This window comes from Diaporthe batatas, assembly GCF_019321695.1.
Source record: "Diaporthe batatas strain CRI 302-4 chromosome Unknown Contig00019, whole genome shotgun sequence".
Lineage (NCBI taxonomy): Eukaryota > Fungi > Ascomycota > Sordariomycetes > Diaporthales > Diaporthaceae > Diaporthe > Diaporthe batatas.
In genome coordinates, this window is record NW_025408566.1 from 293389 (window position 1) to 312146 (window position 18758).

At 56.2% G+C, this 18758-nt stretch overlaps 8 protein-coding genes across 8 annotated transcripts; 5 read left to right on the forward strand and 3 right to left on the reverse strand.

Moving 5' to 3' along the window:
* Positions 1-696: 696 nt before the first annotated feature.
* Positions 697-1491, forward strand: KVR01_012487 (uncharacterized protein; the record flags this gene model as incomplete). Its single annotated transcript, XM_044793602.1, has 4 exons — positions 697-880; positions 963-1082; positions 1149-1346; positions 1397-1491. The coding sequence occupies 4 exons, from the start codon at positions 697-699 to the stop codon at positions 1489-1491; spliced, it is 597 nt and encodes a 198-aa protein (XP_044638675.1).
* Positions 1492-3327: 1836 nt separating this feature from the next.
* KVR01_012411 (uncharacterized protein) lies at positions 3328-4683 on the reverse strand (the record flags this gene model as incomplete). The annotated part of the gene is made up of 1 exon (XM_044789823.1): positions 3328-4683. The coding sequence occupies one exon, from the start codon at positions 4681-4683 to the stop codon at positions 3328-3330; it is 1356 nt and encodes a 451-aa protein (XP_044638599.1).
* Positions 4684-6108: 1425 nt separating this feature from the next.
* KVR01_012436 (uncharacterized protein) lies at positions 6109-7889 on the forward strand (the record flags this gene model as incomplete). The annotated part of the gene is made up of 3 exons (XM_044789383.1): positions 6109-6531; positions 6603-7065; positions 7123-7889. 3 exons carry the CDS (start codon positions 6109-6111, stop codon positions 7887-7889), a joined length of 1653 nt encoding a protein of 550 aa, XP_044638624.1.
* A 592-nt stretch (positions 7890-8481) lies between these two features.
* Positions 8482-9388, reverse strand: KVR01_012337 (uncharacterized protein). Its single transcript, XM_044787474.1, has one exon. It carries the CDS (start codon positions 9025-9027, stop codon positions 8605-8607), a length of 423 nt encoding a protein of 140 aa, XP_044638525.1. The 5' UTR covers positions 9028-9388; the 3' UTR covers positions 8482-8604.
* A 976-nt stretch (positions 9389-10364) lies between these two features.
* On the forward strand, positions 10365-12960 carry KVR01_012512 (uncharacterized protein; the record flags this gene model as incomplete). Its single annotated transcript, XM_044787445.1, has 4 exons — positions 10365-10521; positions 10593-10675; positions 10739-11891; positions 11954-12960. 4 exons carry the CDS (start codon positions 10365-10367, stop codon positions 12958-12960), a joined length of 2400 nt encoding a protein of 799 aa, XP_044638700.1.
* Positions 12961-13628: 668 nt separating this feature from the next.
* On the forward strand, positions 13629-14237 carry KVR01_012399 (uncharacterized protein; the record flags this gene model as incomplete). Its single annotated transcript, XM_044784293.1, has 1 exon — positions 13629-14237. One exon carries the CDS (start codon positions 13629-13631, stop codon positions 14235-14237), a length of 609 nt encoding a protein of 202 aa, XP_044638587.1.
* A 1138-nt stretch (positions 14238-15375) lies between these two features.
* KVR01_012496 (uncharacterized protein) lies at positions 15376-15936 on the forward strand (the record flags this gene model as incomplete). The annotated part of the gene is made up of 4 exons (XM_044783491.1): positions 15376-15451; positions 15539-15588; positions 15644-15679; positions 15841-15936. The coding sequence occupies 4 exons, from the start codon at positions 15376-15378 to the stop codon at positions 15934-15936; spliced, it is 258 nt and encodes an 85-aa protein (XP_044638684.1).
* Positions 15937-16327: 391 nt separating this feature from the next.
* KVR01_012441 (uncharacterized protein) lies at positions 16328-18532 on the reverse strand (the record flags this gene model as incomplete). Its single annotated transcript, XM_044784133.1, has 1 exon — positions 16328-18532. The coding sequence occupies one exon, from the start codon at positions 18530-18532 to the stop codon at positions 16328-16330; it is 2205 nt and encodes a 734-aa protein (XP_044638629.1).
* Between the last annotated feature and the right edge of the window lie 226 nt (positions 18533-18758).

Sequence of the window (18758 nt, forward strand, 5' to 3'; positions counted from 1 at the left end):
CTTGATGGGTGCCCGGAATGGGAGCCTGGGACGAGTGGCAGGGGAAGGCAACAGCTGGGGAGGTGGAGCGTAGCGGTGGTATGTGATGAAGATGGTAAGCTGTGAGGCAAGCTGGCTGGCTCTGTTGGTGAGTATGAGGGAGCCGGTGATGGGAGACGGTGGTGGCGCTTGCCCCCAAAGACTGGCCCTCTCACAAGGCGACAAGGCTGCGTCAGCTTGATTGGTGCCAACGAGCACTATCAGATGGCACCGACACAGGGATGACGGAATGTCTGGGAAGGGTATTCGGGAGGCTCTGAGCTTCTGACAGGCAGGTGGGGTCCTGGCCACCGGCCTCTCTGCCTCTCTGCCTCTCCAGTACCGCTGCGGCCCAGCCAGTGGGACATCCGGTACATGAAGCTCCCCCGCCTGCCCCGGAGTAGCCAGGTACCCACCCTCCTGCCGCAGACACACGCCCGGACCACAGGTGCCAAGGTACCCATGACGGCAGGATCACGTGCGCTGATGCTGACTCATCACGGCCTGCCAATTGGGAGCGCTCTATTGGGCATTCTTCAGAGAAGCAGCAGAGCTCCACCTCGAGCCATCGACCGAGACGGAGAAGCTCCCAAAGCCCCAGCCAGACTCGAGCAGCCTCTTCCCACCGACAACCCCCGGACGACTCCAACACGATCCCGCCCCGAATCACCCTGAGAAATGGCGCCCCACGGTGACGATGACCACTACCACCCGGTCGATGCTCTCAAGGCCGGCATCCAGGGCGCCATGATCACCGGTGCTGCCGGTATCTTCGCAGCCGGTATCAAGAATGCAACCAGGAGACAGAACTATGGTGCATTGGGCGTCTTCACCCGCAGCGGTGGCATCATCTTCACCTTCAGTAAGCCCTCTCTCAGGCCTTGGGATTGAATTGTGCCCGCGCCACCTGGCCCTGTTGTTGACACACCGCTTCTGCCATGTAGCCGCTGTCGGAGGCGCCTACGAGTTTGCCCGCAACGCAGCTGCCAACCTGCGGGAGAAGAAGGATCACTACAATGCAGGCATCGGAGGCTTCTTTGCCGGCTCTCTTCTCGGTGTTAGAGGTAGGCCCACGCCCCGAATGGAGATGCCCAGGGGCCCGGAAGACTGACGTGGTGGCTTGCCTGCAGCTGGCCGAATGCCCGCCGTCCTTGGCTACGGCGCCTTTACCTCAGTCCTTCTCGCAGCTTTCGAGTACACAGGGTCTAGCCTGAGGGGAAAGAAGCCGGAGATAGAGGGGATGGACGAGTTTGAGAGGAAACAGCACCTTCGCACAAACAGGAGGCGGCCTCTAGAGGAGACACTAGCAGAGGTTGGAGAGGGTCGAGGTAAGTGACAGAGACACCTCCCACCCGGACGCATTGCTGACACCATAAAGGTATTGAGCCACCAGGCTACCAGGAGCGGCGTCGAGAGAGACTGAGAGAGAAGTACGGAGTCGAGATCAACCCCGTGTCGGCACAGGCTTCATAGACATGATGTTTGCCTCTTCCGACTTGTACATAATAGAACCCTTGACAGTCCGCATAGAGCGGGCACTGACGACAGCCGAATGGAATTGCAATTAAGCCAATACCGTTCTCTTGCCATGAGGCACCGTCAAGTCCTGCTAGATCAGGGTTTTTCAAGCATTGACACTTTGTCCTCTGCTGACCTGGCTTGGTAAGTCCCCCACCCCCAACACACAAGATCCCTTCCCTGCCCCAACATGATGACTTTTGAGGCTGTTTATGAATTTGTTCTACACAAACATGTTTATCTGAAACCTAACTACATTGTTCAATTTTTCTGTCTGACACCATGTTCCCCTTCTTCAAGACCCTATCACTATGTCTTTCACCTATCTGACATGAGCAGCATTCAGTCTTTTCACATGCCAGCTTCCGTAAGGACCCTCTGAGAAGTAAGTGTCTTCCTTCCTTCCTTCCCCTTTTCTTTGATGATGATTTTTGAGGCTGTTTATGATTCAAGATGATTCACTAAACTCACCTACATTGTTCAATATTTTCCTGACTCCCCTGCTCTATCCTGAACCCTACATATTTTTGTCATTTTTACTGTTTTCATGACTGACAAAACAAGCGAAAAAGTAGTGCATAGACTCTAGGGACCCCTTGACTTCCAAGACATTTCTCATGCCAAGAATTCAATAGTAAGTTGGTGATCAGTCCTGGACATTTCCCTCCCCCATCTAGCATGATGACTATTGAGGCTGTTTATGATTTTACATGATTCATTAAAACTCACCTACATTGTTCTTTTTATTTTTCTGATATCCACTCCTATGCCGGGCATGTGTTTTCTTCAGCAACATCAACAACCTATGCTAACAACTGGAAGAGTCAGTCTGGCCAGGTTTGAGTGGCTAAAGCCCCCACCGATTTCAGCACTGAGGTGGGATGTCCGTTGGTGCTGAGGCCAACCGTCTTGACGTCTGGAAATAGATACGAGCTCCGCTCAGGTATCTGGCAGGTGGCCACTGAATTCCCACCCTGGAGCCCTCCTGTGGGGTACCAATGGCATACCCTCGTACAGAATTCCCTCTCATGGGATGCCCTCCTTAGGCGCTCTATTCGTATCAAATAAATTATAAAATAACTTCCCAAGGGATAGCCGGACGTAAGATAACCTCATGTAGGATAACCTCCTCTGTGACAGCCTTGAACCCTCTTACAGGACAGCCCCCTATAGGGTGTCCTTACAGGGTGTAACTTTCTACGCCCTGCCCTCTTTTAGAATACCCTTCTATAGGATGACCTGCTGGCCCGCAAGGGTAACCTCCTAGACGACAACCTCCTACATGGTACCTCTTACAGGACACCATCCTAAAGGATGCTCTCCTGTAGGTGATTCCCTTGGTTCATAGATACCTGGGCATAAGTTTAGCTACAAGGACCCTGAAGTGTTGTCAATTCTGAAGATGTGACAGTGGTAACGTACTAGGTACGTGACGGTGAGGCTGGGGACTAAGAGGCTGCAAGATAAACGCCCCCAACTCGCCTGATTGGGCCATGATGTTGTGGGAGGTTCGTCGAGCAAGTGTGTAGCGTGTCATGCCCGCTCCCTGGGTGATATCGGCATACAAACCGAGACGCTCACCTGGCCCTCTCGGAATGCGTGCGGTCTTCCGGAAACACCACGTCAGCCATCAGGTAGTCTTTGATGGTCGGCTGTGTCTCAGGTCATTGTGTGTCAGCGGTACTGCAACAAGGCTTCTGGATTAAATAAATCAACAGTATATGCCGTACACTATCTGAACATCAACCGCGCCCCATCGCCATCTCCAGCACACATATCCAAGCAAGTAGTCTAGATCTCATCCCAGCCCGTGACCGCATCCTCGACGATCGGCCTGATGATCTTTCTCCCAGCCCCGGACTCATGGGTCCACACCATCTGCCTCGGGGCCAGCTCGTCCGCCCTGTGCCACGGCTTCAGGCCAAGGCCCTTGTCGCTCTCCAGGGCATTCTTGGCCACGCGGAAGAGCGAGTCGGCCTGCGTCTGGTTGATACGAACATCGTCGCGGACGACAAGCACGACCTCCCTGATCTTCCTCTTCTTGCCGTGCTTCTTGACCTTGTACTTGTTCAGTACGACGCTGATGTCGACGCCGACCTCGGCGGTCCAGGCGGCGTGGACGGCGAACCAGTCAAACAGCTCCTCAAAGTCGGTCTTGAGGATCTGGCTGTCCATGGAGTAGGGGATGACGGCAAAGCCGAGACTGACGGTGGGGGTGCGCGGGGACGGGGTGTCGATGAGGTCGCCCTTCCAGTCGCGGCGCAGCAGGTCGCGGAGCTCGAGGTGGTCCAGGTCCTTCTTGGCGTCCCTGAGCTGGTCGGCGAGGTCCTCCATGACGTCGTCCAGGTCCCTGCGGGCCCAGTTGCTACGCCTGAGGATGCGCTCGGAGACGGACACGTCGGCGTCGGTGGTGATGTCGCTGGTCAGGCCGCCCGAGTCGATGGCGATGGCGCTCAGGATCAGCTCCAGCAGCTCGTGGGGCATGTGGTACTCCTCGGGCAGGGCCTCGAGCTCGTCGAGCATCTGCCTCGCGACGATGGTGGTGCAGCTGGCGACCTTCTCGAATATGCGCGGGCTGGCGTCCGGGGCGACGCCCCTGTCGACGTGGTGGTCGAAGATGCTCCGGATCCGGGCGCCCTTCCACTTGCGCAGGGGCTCGGCGTGGTCGACGAGGACGAGGCCCTGCAGCTTGGGGCCGAGGGTCTCGGGGTCCTCGGGCAGCTCGTCCAGGGTCAGCAGGTCCTGGTGGCCCTTGGTCATCTGCGAGTTGTCGAGGGCGATCTTGTTCTCGGGGCGGAGGTCCAGCGCGTGGCTCGGGGTCTGCAGCAGGGCGATGGCCTTGATGGGCTCCGAGTCGTTCATGGTCTTGTGCTCGAGGTGGTATGCCCAGGTGAGGGCGGCCGTCATGCTGTCCAGGTCGCCGCCCTCGTTGCCCTGCACGATGACCCAGTTGGACTCCTTGCCCGCCTGCCAGTCGATGAGGAACTCCTTCTTGTTTGCACGGCTCCACTCGCTGAAGTGCCCGACGCCCTTCTCCGGCTTGCCAAACACGACCTGCTGCTGCTGCTGCTGCTGCTCGGGGCCTTGCGGGGGGGCAGAGCCCGCTGCCGATGCTATGAGCACCGCGCTGAGGGTGAAGAACCTCATGACGGTGGTTCTCGGTGGTTGATATGGCACTGCTCAGGTGGCTCAGCTGCCGCTGGAGAGCGTATGTGTAGGAGAGCAGGTCAGGCGAAACTCGGTCTGGGGCAGTGCCCGTGGCTTGCTTTTAACCCAGGCCAGGACCTTGGGATGCTGTCAGCCAAGCCTGGGCCGTGCTATACTTAGCGCCGCCATGGTTCCCACCACGGGCCGTTTGAGCTCTGAAGGGCCAAGGCTGTCTGTCACAACTACCGGCCTTGTTGGCTCAAACGGGGCGATGCCCAGCCTGCACACCGACGATTATCTCGATGTTTGTTAGTGCACTTGCATTTATCACTTCCCTCCATCAACAACATCAACATTAACATCAACATCAACATTCATAACCACATCCACCTCCAACGCCTCAAGGCTGTATACCCTCATCTCAACCAGCAGGCCCTACCGTTATTGTGCACTGATTCAATGCCATCCGTTGCAATTCCACCCAGTCGTTACTGCATCTCCCACCGCTTCCCTGGCTGGTCAACAGGGTACTGGCTGGCAGTGGAGACCAGACACTGTCGTGTTCAGCTTACGTCCAAAGCTGACTGCAGTGGCCCATATTTCGGATATCAGTGGTGGAATATGGAATACTGAATACCGCTGAACTGGAGGTGGACCTGACCATCCGGGCCCGCATAGATATCGACTGTGTAGATAGACAGACCAGGAGGCTGAGTTCGTTGGGTGTCAGTGCCCAGGAGCCGCACGGGCGATGCAGGGGCCTGATTAGCGGCCTTGACAACAATCTATCATCCTGGATCAAAGGACAGGGGTCAAACTATATTGCTGCTCCGAAACCTGAGGTCATTTCTGACTGAACTGGTGTAAAGTGGGCACTTGGTGAGATACGACTTCCCATCGGGGTTCCGTCATGACATATCCATCACCGACGTCAAGCACATCTCTTGCATTCCATCAATCGATTTCAACGGGCAGACATTGGGAGACACACACCTATCTCTAGGCGCCACTCTACCCCATGGTCCCTGAACCCAGTCATTCTGCAGTACGCTGGAGATGGTTGGCCCAGTGGCCATCGAAGGATCTCTTCAGCTCGCAAGGCCCCTGGTGGCACCGCCCGCCCGGCGGGTGGCTGCCTCCAATTGCCTGCCCTGTCAAACTGTCTGCCTGCAGCAACCGACCCGAAGGATTTGTGCGGCAGGGGATGCATACTCAAGATCTGCGACGCCATGTCACCCATCATCTCACCCATCACCTCATGCTGTTTTTCAGCTCCCAGGCCCTACCTACAAAATGTCAAGCTTTCCTGCCTTGAACATGGCGGCTGCAACGTCCACCTGGGCCGTCTTTGCCTTTTCCCCGGGCGAAATGCCACCACCTTGACCTGTTTATCTGCAGAGGTCCTCGACGAATTCCAATGGCAACATGGCCAAATCCGCTGATATAGACCCGTTGCTGGTGGGAGGGACACCATCACAGCCCCATCACACACTCGGCCCAGAGAATTCATCTTCTTATCTGGGAAAGCTGTGGGCGCAGACTCGTGACGAGGTTCGACATGATTTCAAATCCACAAGATGGCGACACACTGCGGTCTCATTCTTCAAATGGCTGGGCTTCTCAATATGGGCGCTGGGACTGGTAGTGCTTTGCCTCATCTTCCCGCTGGTCATCACATATACGATATCTCTGGAAAGCTCCGACTACTGGAACTACTGTGCCCCGGACGGCTCCTTCAGCCTCGAGCCATCAAGCTTTTGGAACCCGGACTGGGCATTCCAGATCGTGCTGGCCTTTGGCTCGTTGAGTTTCACGCAGGCAAAGGTGGTGGACATAGTGTGGGATATCGTGAGTCGCTACAATACTCAGCCAGTGTCTCCATGGCTGCTCTCCGGCCTCGCACTAAAACATCATGATAGGGGGTCGGGCGTATAGGGCAGAGCCTGTTGGCATACTTCTCATGGCGGGCGTTCTCTGTCTACGTCAGAGCGTCCATGGAGACCACCCCGGTCACATACCGCACGTACTGGACCATTTTCATGCAGAACCATGCTTCTGTCCAGTCCATTTTCCGCCTGGTCCGGGACTTCACCACAAAGAGGGGCCTGAGGTCAAAAGTGGCAATGGTTTTCATGATCCTCACAATGGTTTTTGTCATGGCCTTCCCGACTCTTGCCAGTGCGATGACTGGCTACACGGCCAACAACGAAGCGGTCATCAAATTTGGCAACGGGACCCAGACCCCCTTTGAAAACTTCAACCAGATCGTCGCCATCATCCACGACGGGGGCAGAGTCAACCTCACCGACGAGTACATGGTCTTCAAGGGCTCGCAACCAAACCAGCACCAGACATGCGGTGCTAGCAACTGCATCGACGCATGTGGGTCAGCTTCCAGGCAAGGCGTCAGTGGCTGGGTATGCTAACTCACTTCTTCAGACATTTCCTTATATGGCATCCTGAAAGACACAGATTCTCTGTGGGGACAAAGATATCCTGGCAACGACATTCCCGTGAAGAGCCCAACACTCAATATTACATATTCAGACGGCAAAGGGTTGAACACAACATTCTTCTACCTCCCGAGGAATAACAACTCGTACTCTTTGGGCTACGTACAGGAAAATGCAGTCTGCCAGCCCGTCATGGCAAACCACCAGCAGACCTACCAATGGGGCTTCTCTGTGATCCAGCTCGAAACGACGTTGATCCTGCTGACCCTCTGGACATTTGGAGTCTGGCTCATGTGGCTCCACGCACACCACGAGCTCTCGAACAGAGGCAGATACGAAGCACCAAAGGACCTGAAGGCTGCGCTGTACCTTGCAGACGCAATAAGAGCAGACCTCAAGGATTTCGAACAGCAGGCTGATTTCATGACCAACAAGGAGCTGGAGAAGAGCGCCGATGAGCACCTGAAGGGCGGCAGGGTCGAAGTACTCGCACTCACCCTGGACCAGGGCATCAGCTGCCGGAAGAGCTCTTGGCGATGGGTCAAGACCAACAAGCTGTGGCTATTCATGTTTATCTTTGCCCTGGGGACATGTATGTACTTCCTCGGCAACATCCTCGCCATCCTCGCCATGAGCTTCGCAATGGCCGCTGGTTGGGGCAGGAAAACCAGGGCAATTGTATCCTGGGCAGCATGGCTTGTGGGAATGGGGATTTACTTGCCCATCCTTCTCAGGAGTATAGGAATGCGTTGACGACAAGCCAGTTTGTCAGTTCTCGGCCGAATCAGTTTAGATAGACACCTAAAGTAGAGCACATTTGGATTGTTTAGCTACACTATAACAGAAAGAACAGTGACATCTGGACCAGATTTGAACTCGCTTCCCCGCGAGCCGTCATGATTTTGAAAATGGCGCGAGTTTCTCAGAGCGAGAGGCACTGAGATCGATGAATCCTCTCCAATTCAATTGATCACATCATCAGAGGGCAGCATGTTCATAACTCGGCCCGAAAGCCTGCTCAGTTTCTCCGTTGATGCCGTCTCCGAGCAATTCGTTCCTGTTCCAACATGAGTGTGGGATGGAATATTAAATATTTGCACCTGGTGGAAGCTTTGGTTAGAGGGCACATGTAAAAGCTGTTAAAGGTTGAGTACCTAGTTATTCCATTGCGAAACCGTGGCTGAACTCCATCACATGTGTGCTTCATCGGCCCTGACTGAGCTTGCATCTTGTGGTCTTGGATTAAAGACCGTTGAAGATCGCGACTTTGTGGGGTCACAGGCATTAAATCAAGCAATTACTGACTAGACCTCAGACTCAGAATGCCCAGGTGTAAGTGGTCATTGGTGAGAATCAGTATTATTTTGTAAAGCACGCTCTCTTGAAACGTCGTCACTCATGTCTATGTCTATCGCCAGCCCAGATTACCAATTCTGTTATCCACATTATCCCCATGGGCCTGTCCCGCTTACTCGCACGAGTAAATACCAGAAGCCAGGTACCATTTCCCACCGTCCAGGACGCCATCGTTGATGCAGGTTACATCGGACCCCGCTGGGATTGGGATATCCGTGAAGCCGGTTCCGGAGCAGTCTGTGTTGCCTGTCCACAGCCTGTAGTTGCAGGCCTGGTCTGGGTTGTGGTGCAGACCGAAGCCATATGTCGAGAGCTTCTTGCACGCACCAGCCGTCATCGTTCCACTGCTGACCTTGGTGCCACAGGACCCGCTCGAGTCGATCACCGCGGACGTGCCGGAGAATGTCAGGCTTCCCTGATACCAGTCGACGGCTGTTGTTGCTGCTTGAACCTCCGGGCTGCTCGAGTCGACGGGCATGGCGTTGGAGACGGTGGCCGCCACCGCCAGGCTGAAGGCTGTGCTGAAGAAGCGCATTCTGTTTCTTGGTTTGTAATAGGTGTAGGAATTAAATATTGTGTGTGTAGGTGGCAAGAATGGCTGCCAACGTCTTGTCTGAGATTCTGTGTGACCGAGTAGTTGTGTTTATGCTTGGGCTCAGTCACTCCCGAGAAAGTTCACGGGAAATGAGATGCTTTCTTATACTTTTCAGACACGAGTTTACGACTTGGTGGTGTGGAGTGATCTCGGGATAGGATTCAACAACCTTGCCAGTGACAGCTGGAGTGGCATGCCTGCTCAGAACTGGCAGTGCCTTGTTGCTCAAAAACACCACGCGGGTGTAAGCATTCATCATCAAATTTGCCCATCAGCCTGGATGGGTATTTCAGCTTTGTCGTCTGTAACTAGCTCGGCTTGTGCGATGCAAGCTCCCGTAAGCTTATTTCCGCCTCAATACATGCACTGATCTGGCAACATGATTAGACATCTACGTGATGCACGCTGCTGCGACTGCGCCTCTGCGACCGCACTATTCGCGCATATACGGATACGGATACACGGGATGTTGAAGGAGCAGTGCTAATTGAAATCTGCTTTTAATAATCATGCGGGATCGAATCCAGGCCGATAGCCGAGCACCGGCTGGTTCCACTGAGAAATGATTTGTCCATCACCAAGAGATCATGGCAATCTTGTCTGCACGCCACATCCCAGTTATTTGATGCATGTCCCCAAATCATGCCGTTTTGGTAATTTACAACCCTTTTCGGGCGGCGAGATTGTGTTGTTGTGTAGCGAGCTTGTAACGCTCAGTGTTGCATGCATCTGCAGCTGAGTTTGAATGTTGTGCCCCAAGTACACCGTCGATGGTTTGCTGCACTTGGACTTGCTCGCAGACTTTCGAACTATTGTGAGCTTTCGACGTCGGGTGATTATTATATTCAGGATCCCAAGACCCGTCGGGGTAATTCGCATATTTTGACGCGAGGAGCCCAGGAACATTTCTCCATCTATGCAGCTGCTGCAACGTGGCGGGGGCTCCGGGCCGAGACGAGGGGAGAAATGCTGTCCCCCTCTCGGAGCGCAGGGCAACCCGCCCTGGCTCCTAGCTGAATCGAGGATAGAATCACAGCAGCGTAGCATTATACCTGGGCCATCACGCGGCAAGAAGACGTCGCCAAGATGCCGCCGGATATATTTGTGTTGTCAATGAGTATATGTAGACTTTCCATGGCCTCGTCACCTCCGCAGGGCATGTATCATGGTCACACAGCGTCAACAGCTGAACTCGCACCCCGGCGAGCGCGAGACGCAGACCATCGGCCCTTCTATCAGAGGATCCTGCGGCCACGCCGAAGTCGAGGTACAACACGATGATTCGCGCATGGAGCCTGGGCTTGCTTGCACTGGCGTTGGGCCCCTCAATGCCAGCTGCGAAATCACTGTGGTCGACCTCACCCGCGACGTACGGCGAGGGAGATGATTACATCCTGAAGACGGGTTACCTCCTTGGCAACGGGAAACTTGGAGGTCCGTCCTGACGATCCGGTTCACGAACCTGGTGTTTTGTTATACAACTCACTGACGTGGTGCGTGTGCAGCCATACCCTTCGGGCCTCCTGGTACAGAATGCCTCATTCTGAATCTGGACTCGTTGTGGTCCGGCGGGCCATTCGAGAACTCGGTGCGCCCACTTAAACACCAGCACAGCCTCAGAGCGTGGCGGTTTCTGACCCATTTATCCTAGACTTACACCGGAGGCAACCCCCCGGGCCCCGTTCACCAGTATCTGCCCGGGATACGCGACTGGATATTTCAGAATGGCACAGGCAATATCTCTGAGCTCCTGGCACCCATCACCAACTACGGGTCCTACCAGACCCTGGGTAACCTGACTGTCAGCCTTGCCGGGGTGGACGACTATACCAATTATACCCGGGAGCTCGATCTCGACACTGGAGTGCACAAAACCTCATGGACCACGGGTGAAACGACGTTCGAGACCACTGTTTTCTGCTCATATCCAGCCAAGAGTTGTGTCTACGGTCTTTCCGCAAGTTCCAGTCTCCCTGCCGTCACGATATCTCTCGGCAATGAATTGATGAGTGCCGGCCTGATCAACGTCACCTGCGGCGCTGGGTACACACGCCTGAGAGGAATCACCCAGGAATCAATAGGGTTGCAATTTGAGTCAATCGTGAGAGTGGCGGGCAATGCCAGCTCGTCATGCTCAGAGACAGGGTCACTCACGGTCACCCCAGCGGCTGGCCAGAGAGCCGTGACAATTGTGTTGTCTGCCGAGTCGGATTTTGACCAGACCAAAGGCAATGCGGAAGAGAGCTTCTCGTTCAGGGGCGAAGATCCCGGGCCAGTAGTGGACGCAACAACAGCTCTTGCTGCATCCCGGGCGTATGAGGATTTATTGTCTGATCATGTCCGAGATTATTCGTCGTTGATGGGTCTCTTCAAGTTGACCATCCCCGATACTGCTGGTTCCTCGGCCGTCGAGACGTCTGAGCTGGTGACGCGCTATACAAAGGGCACTGCTGACCCCTTCCTGGAGTCGCTCATGTTCGACTATTCACGACACCTTCTCGTGTCGTCGTCCCGAGAGGGATCACTCCCGGCAAACTTGCAAGGCCGCTGGACCGAGGAGACGAATCCGGCCTGGAACGCAGACTATCACGCCAACATCAACCTCCAGATGAACTACTGGGGGGCTGATGCAACCGGGCTGACTTCACTGACGAGGCCGGTCTTTGAGTACATGGCCCAGAACTGGGCCCCAAGAGGAAGCGAGACTGCCCAGCTTCTGTACAACGGCTCCGGATGGGTGGTACACAACGAGATGAACATCTTTGGATACACCGGAATGAAGAACGATGCACAGTGGGCAAATTGTAAGTCTCAGACCGGATGGAAATGTCATAACTCACGAGCTTGCACTGATCTCTCAACCTAGATCCCGCCTCAGCAGCGTGGATGGCGTTGCATGTCTTCGACCACTGGGACTATGACCGCGATGTCGCCTGGCTCGCAGGGACCGGATACCCTCTCCTCAAGGGCGTTGCATCCTTCTGGCTGTCACAGCTCCAGGAGGATCGCTTCTTCAATGACAACACACTTGTGGTCAACCCGTGCAACAGTGCCGAGCAGGGCCCAACCACATTCGGGTGCACCCACTACCAGCAGCTGATCCACCAGCTCTTTGAGGCCGTGCTAAGCACCGCACCGCTGGCATCCGAATCAGACACCGGCTTCCTGTCCTCCGTGTCCAGCGCGCTCGCCTCGCTCGACACCGGCATCCACATCGACCCTGACGCAACGTACGGCGCCGGCGTGCTCAAGGAGTGGAAGGTGCCAGACTCGTACCTGTTCAACGTCTACCCCCAGCATCGCCACATCTCCCACCTGGTCGGCTGGTATCCCGGGAACACGATCTCTGGCTTCTCCGGCGGCTACAGCAACGCGACACTGCAGGAGGCCGTCCGGGCAAGCTTGGTCGAGAGGGGAGACGGCACCAGTGCGGACGGGAACGGCGGCAACTACGGGTGGCCCAAGGTCTGGCGCGGGGCGTGCTGGGCGCGGCTGAACGACTCGTCCAGGGCCCACGAGGAGTTGCAGCTGACCCTCCTGAACAATGTTGCGCCCAACCTGTTGAGCATGTACAGTGGCCAGAACCCGCCGTTCCAGATCGACATGAACTTTGGCTGGGCAGGGAATGTCTTGAGCATGTTGGTGGTGGACCTGCCCCTGTCGGCCGGGAGGGAGGAGGAGACGAGGACGGTGGTCTTGGGCCCGGCGATCCCAAGCGCCTGGGGAGGAGGCAGCGTGGAGGGTCTCCGTGTCAGGGGAGGGGTCGTGGTAGATTTCGAGTGGGATGCGGATGGACTGGTGACCAGCAAGAGCATTGTCAATGGTGACGTTGAAAAGGTCAGATTTGTCAACGTACAGGGACAAGAGCTTTAGTATGGGATCAGAACATCAAAGAATCCGATTGCAGACAAACTGCCGTAAAAATAAAAAAGAAATGAAGGGTAGAAATGGCAAAAGACTTCCGCACTCCTCTCTGGGGTGCGTACTGTCTGTCACTCGGCGTTCTGAACCCAGGCGTCCCCGTGGTTCGAACATCCGGCCTGCAGGTTGCGAACCTGATCCATGGATTTTGCAGAGGTGCTTTTTTAGCTATACCTCGCGTTACCTCTGAGCCAACTGCAATTGGTCCCAGGGCGAAAGGCTGGCTGTTTTGTCGGTTGATAAGGAGAGAAGTCTGCTCTGGGGGGAAGGAGTGAAGGAAGGAGGCAGGCGGCCCCAGGTACCTGGGTACATGCCACCCTGACTGAGCTGGGGCAGCCTTACCTCCTTGCAACTGTGCTCTCAGAAGCACGACTGCTTGATTTCTGCCTGGGAAACGGAGTCAATTCCTTGTCCAGGTCGTTTCCCCAGCTGAGCATCTCCCCGGTGCAACTGTCAAGACGAACTTGGAGCGGAAAACCAGCGTCTCTCTACCCCTGGTCGTCCAAACGAAAGCAACCCAGTGCCTACCAAGAATCACTCAACCCTCCTCCGCGCGATCTCGTACGTGCCAGCCTTACCCGGTTTCAAAGCTCTCCCAGCTGTACACAGCCTCAGCCAAGATGGGTCGCTGGGGAATGCGAATGTTCGAGGGCGATCGAGACCTGGACATCGCCGTGAAGATCAACAGCGCCTTGTGTGACAGTGGCCACAAGGACCTGAACCTATCCGCGATGGTTCACCAGACAGACATGCTCGCTCCCGAAGAGGCGAGGGCTTTCTACGAGACGGATGAGTACAAGAAGCAGCTCGAGGCCACTGTTTCCGATTGTCGCACCACCCTCGACAGCGGAGTCGGTGACGAGCTCTTCAGGACCCTCCGCAAGAAGGAGAGCGAGCCCAACGGCAAGTACCAAGTCATCATCCTCGGCGCCATCATGCTGCGGGCTGGGGCCGTGATCAAGGACGACGACCTGAACCATCTCCGTGAGCTTGTGGGCGATGTCGCTTGCCGCGACGGCCTTACTCCTGCGCTGCGAGGCATCTCTGGCAAACCTTCGGCCTTGAGGTTGCTAGCAGCCGGTCGTGATGACACAGACACGGGCTTCAGGCACCCTGGAAAGGTCCAGTTCCTCACCGCGCTTGAGCGCTACAAGCCCGGAGTGCCTCGAAGCTTCCAAGAGCCAAGGCAAGTAACCAGTTCTTTCCCCGAGCAATGGCCACGGTGCTGACCATCAGTAGCTGCTACAGCTGTGGCAAGATTGCGGTGGATAATGGCGGAGCGGCATTGTCCCGGTGCTCCAAATGCAAGAGAGTCTGGTACTGTGACAGGGTGGGTAGTTGGACCCCTGATTTTCATTGTGCTTTGATGGTGCCTTAGCTGACCTTTTGCGTTTGCTCAGGAGTGCCAGAGTGCTCATTTCAAGAACCACAAGTCCGCCTGCATCCCGCCAGAAAGCCGCTTCTTCATCAATGTTTGAGTCCGACAGAAACCCACGTCCCCGGCTGTCTGAATGCTGCCCTGATATTTATGGCAGTGCCTAATTTACTCCCCATCGTTGAAACGCCCGTTGCTTTGTCCGCGAAGAGTTCAAGACATTTGAGAGAAGAGCGAAACGGATTTCCTGGTCCCGATTTACTCGAGGAGGCAGGACTAAGGGCACTCTGGGAGTGATGTACAAACAACAGTAATCAGGGAACAAATGCTCCGAAGCTTCGTAGCTAGGTCTTTTTTGAAATTGAGAGCTGGCATGATGCACATGGCTCATTACGGTCGGCCAGACTCTTAGATATAAATGAGAAGTAATCCCTCAATGATTTTAACCCGCTCATTGGCCCTGTCGCACATAATGGGAGGAAGGATTATGATTGAGAGTGACAACTCCAGCGCAAAGTCGACCACTCACTGTTGCTATGATGTCCAGAGTTCACGTTACACCACCTACTGCAGTGTCCAGATAAGACCAAGTCAGAAGTGTGCGCAGCTTCATTCGCCGATGAACTAGTTGAGATGGCTGGCCGGAATCCTGCCAGAAGACGGTCCAATTTGTTATCCACCAATCCCGCTTGTTGTGCTGCCAGCGGGCTCTCGCCCTTGTGGATGTGGTGGTGTGGCATGTCGTCATCAACGCATCGTCCGCGAGGCAAGGTGAATGCGTCAGACGGGGCAAAACACCACCGCCCAAGTAACTGGCGTTGGCATGGTGAATGTGGGGGGATACAAAAGCGACCAAGGTCAACAACGCTACACATCGATCGACAACTTCCCTCTTCCACCACCGAGTCAACCAAAAACCATCACCACCACCTCCGACCTACACCCAGACACACACACGTCTACTCAGTGCCACAGGCCATCACCGCATCACCATGTCCAGCGACGGAAACGGCAACACCAACTGCAGCAACATGGTCAACTGCTATAACTGCAAGGATAGTAGCAACTGTAGGCACCGTCCCCTTGCACTTGCACGAATCAAGCCTCGGGAGCTCACGCTCATGAGAATCCCACCGACTGACTTCCTCTCACCAGGCAACGGATGCAACGGACTCGTCAACTGCAGCAACATGAACAAGAGCAACGTGAGTGTTCCCAAAGCCGCCGCGATTGACAGCACGTCACTGACTTTGGCGACAGCATTGCAATGACAGCAGCAACTGCACCGACTGCTCTGTGAGCTCACCTCCTTTTACCCCCCCCCCCCCTCCATCCCGTCAATCAGTACATGCTCCATCCGCAGACCTCGACATAGCACTGCAGGGCAGCACGTTCCTGCCGCCTCTTGAAAACTTTAATGTCGATTTGGTTGCTGACCTCTGCGTCTTGACGGACAGAACATGGTCGGCTGCTCCAACTGCAGCAACTGCTCCGGCCTGACCAACGCCAGCAACCAGCACGGCGTCCACAACTCCCAGCAGCACCAGCTGTAAGCTGCGGCCGAAACCCACCGGCGGTATCTCGAGCGGGATTTGCTCCTTTGGGCAAGTGAATGATGTCTTGGTACGGGTGCCTTGGGAAGTGGGGGGATTCACTCGAGTCAACGGATTTGGATGCACGTAGGATCGGTTCTTGACCTGGCAACGCAGATACCTAGACAACTTGACGAATCAATAAGCACCTCGCGCGAATAAGCCCAGCGTTGGTGGCCCCATTACCCAACCTGCTATCAATCGTGAACCCAGCTTGTCTGCTTGCTCCCGACAGATGGTGATCTTTTGAATTTATCATGAAACCTCGAATGAAATTCGAAGCAGAGACGGCACGACCGTCCTGTAGCATGCACCAAAAATCGTGAATCATCGCCTATAGTGCCTTGCAAAATTAGTAATCCTCCTCGCTCTCGCCGTCCTCGCCCTCGGACTCCTCAGCCATGCCCATGACCATGCTGTTATCGGAGCCGTCCACCTCGTCTTCTTGGTCGTCGCTGTAGCCGTAGCCGTCACCAGTCATCTCCTCAGCCTCAGAGTCGTCGAGGCGGCGCGGGTGTCGCGATTGGGCTTGCCTGCCCTCCATGCTCAGTCGCTTCGCGAGGGACATCCTTTTTGGCGGCGGCGGATCATCGTCTTCCTCGTCGGAACTGCTTGGCTCCTCATCAGAGGACTTGGGGGCTTTTGTCTTGGCGCCGCCTCCCTGAGAGTCGCTCTGGCCGTCTTCGTCCTCGTCCTCGTCCTCGTCCTCGTCATCAGAATCCACCTGCACGACCCGTCCTCGCCGCTTCCTGCTCCCGGACGGCTGTTGCACCACTACCTCGTCGTCGTCGTCGTCGTCGTCGTCCGAGTCAGCAGGTACCACACGGCCGCGCCTGCGACCCGAGCGGGCGGGCTGAGGCACGTCATCCTCGTCATCATCGTTGCCTTCTTCAAGCTCGTCCTCGGAGCTGATCGGCAGAGCCCGGGCGCGCCGGCTGGCCTCTCGCACCGGCTCTGAACCCGATGACTCGTTGTCATTTTCGGTGTCCAAGTCTTCGACATCTAGCAGATGGTCTAGATGGCGGCGTCGCCCAGAAGGCGGGGTCTCCTCCGTCTCCGTGGCACTCTCATCAGGGCTCGAGTCCACGACCAGGCGCTCCCGTCGCAACGTGCGGCTCCGCGATCCCGAATCACTCTCCGAGTCGGAAGTGAGTGTGATGTGGTCTTGCTCCCGGACGCCCTCATCATCGCCCGAGAAATTGGCCGGAGCCAGGTCCCCCATCTCGGAGACGTTGTCGAGTAGCTGGCTGGAGTATTCGTGCATGTGGGGAGAATCTCGACCAAGGTGTTGGCCGAGCAGCTCGTCTTCGTCTTCGTCAGAGGTGGAGTCATCGATGGGGTCGTCGTCAATCCCTGAGCTTTCGTACTCATCCTCGATCTCTCCGTCGGAGCCTTCCGAGTCGGAGAGGTAGTCTGGCGGGAGCCGGTCTCGGTCCAGGCCGTGAGTCTCCATGTAGTAGAACAGCTCCAGCCCCTCGCCGAAGTTGAACCGGACCATTGGCCAGACCTCGATGTTTTGAAGTCGTTCGATAGCTTCTGCCTTCTCCTCATCAGAAATGTCATCCTGATTCAGTTCTCCCGAGTCCTCGAGCGGGGCCCGGAGGCGGTTACGGAACTCGGTGATCCTAGAAGTCCACCACCAGCTGTCATCTCGTTTTGTGACGTTCTCTTCGGCGAACTCGGGGAATCTGTCGAGGTCAGGCCAGCAGAAGATGCGGCTGACGGTGTTGGGTAACCCATACTCGCCCTCCTCTTCTGCGTCAAGGCGGTACCTGTAGACCTTGTTTGTAGCAGTCCAGGCATAATCTTGGACCTGCAGGGGGGAGACGCCGCCGGGGTCCCGCAGGTCTTCCTCCTCATCGAGGATAAATAGCCTCCTGGCCTGGGGGAGCAGATACATCAGGTCCACTAGCTCATCCTGGTTGTGATGGCACACGACGGACGGAAAGGCGATACTCCGCGCCTCGATGCCCAGCTCCTGGAACCTCAGGGCGATGCCGCGCAGGCGAATCTCGTCGTTCCACGAGATAAACAAGACGTCACGCTCCTCGTGATAACGGACCAGCACGCCGTGCGCCAGCGGCAGCTCGTGGGGCGCCGACTTCAATGCCAGGGCGCGGCTCTCCTGGTGGACGGCCAGGACGGCCCTCATGGGCTCGGTCTGGCTCTCGAGCTGCGGGCCGGCGGCGATGGCGCGCACCACCATGGGGAGGTGGAAGGCGCCCGGGGGTGCGACGACGCAATGCAGGTGGAGCTCAAGCACGCGCGGCTCGGGCCCGAGGTCTGGGCAGAAGGCGGCCCAGACCATCTCGCGGATCTCGGGCGGCAGCTGCATGAACCTGGGGAAGCTGTCCCCGGCGTGGCTGCCGTCGTAGCTGCCGCCGTCTGACAGGCTCTGGCCGTCATGGTCTGGCTCGGAGCTGGCCTCGGAGGCCTCGAGGTCCAGGAAGCCGGGGTGGGCGCCATCGGACTCGGACTCGGACTCGTGCGAGTCGTCGTCTTCCCCGGAGCCACTGTAATACGGATAGTGCTCCCCGCCCTCGGATTCGTCAGACATGGGTCCTGTGGGAGGCGTCTGAGGACAGCCTCGGCGAGCGATGTGATGAGGAACTGCAAGCGATATCGATGGGTGTCTGACCAAAGATGAATCAGCAATAGGCATGGGCTGTGCGATGAAGTGAGCCCGTAGCCGAGCTGAGATGAGACGCGGCAGTGGGATGCGATTTCTGGGTGGTCGTCAGGGATCTAGCGCGACCGACAGGGATCAGAGCTCGAGCCCGACA

What these genes read in the sequence shown, in the direction of transcription:
- KVR01_012337 (XM_044787474.1), bottom strand. Translation starts at nt 9,027, where the DNA reads ATGCGCTTCTTCAGCACAGCCTTCAGCCTGGCGGTGGCGGCCACCGTC.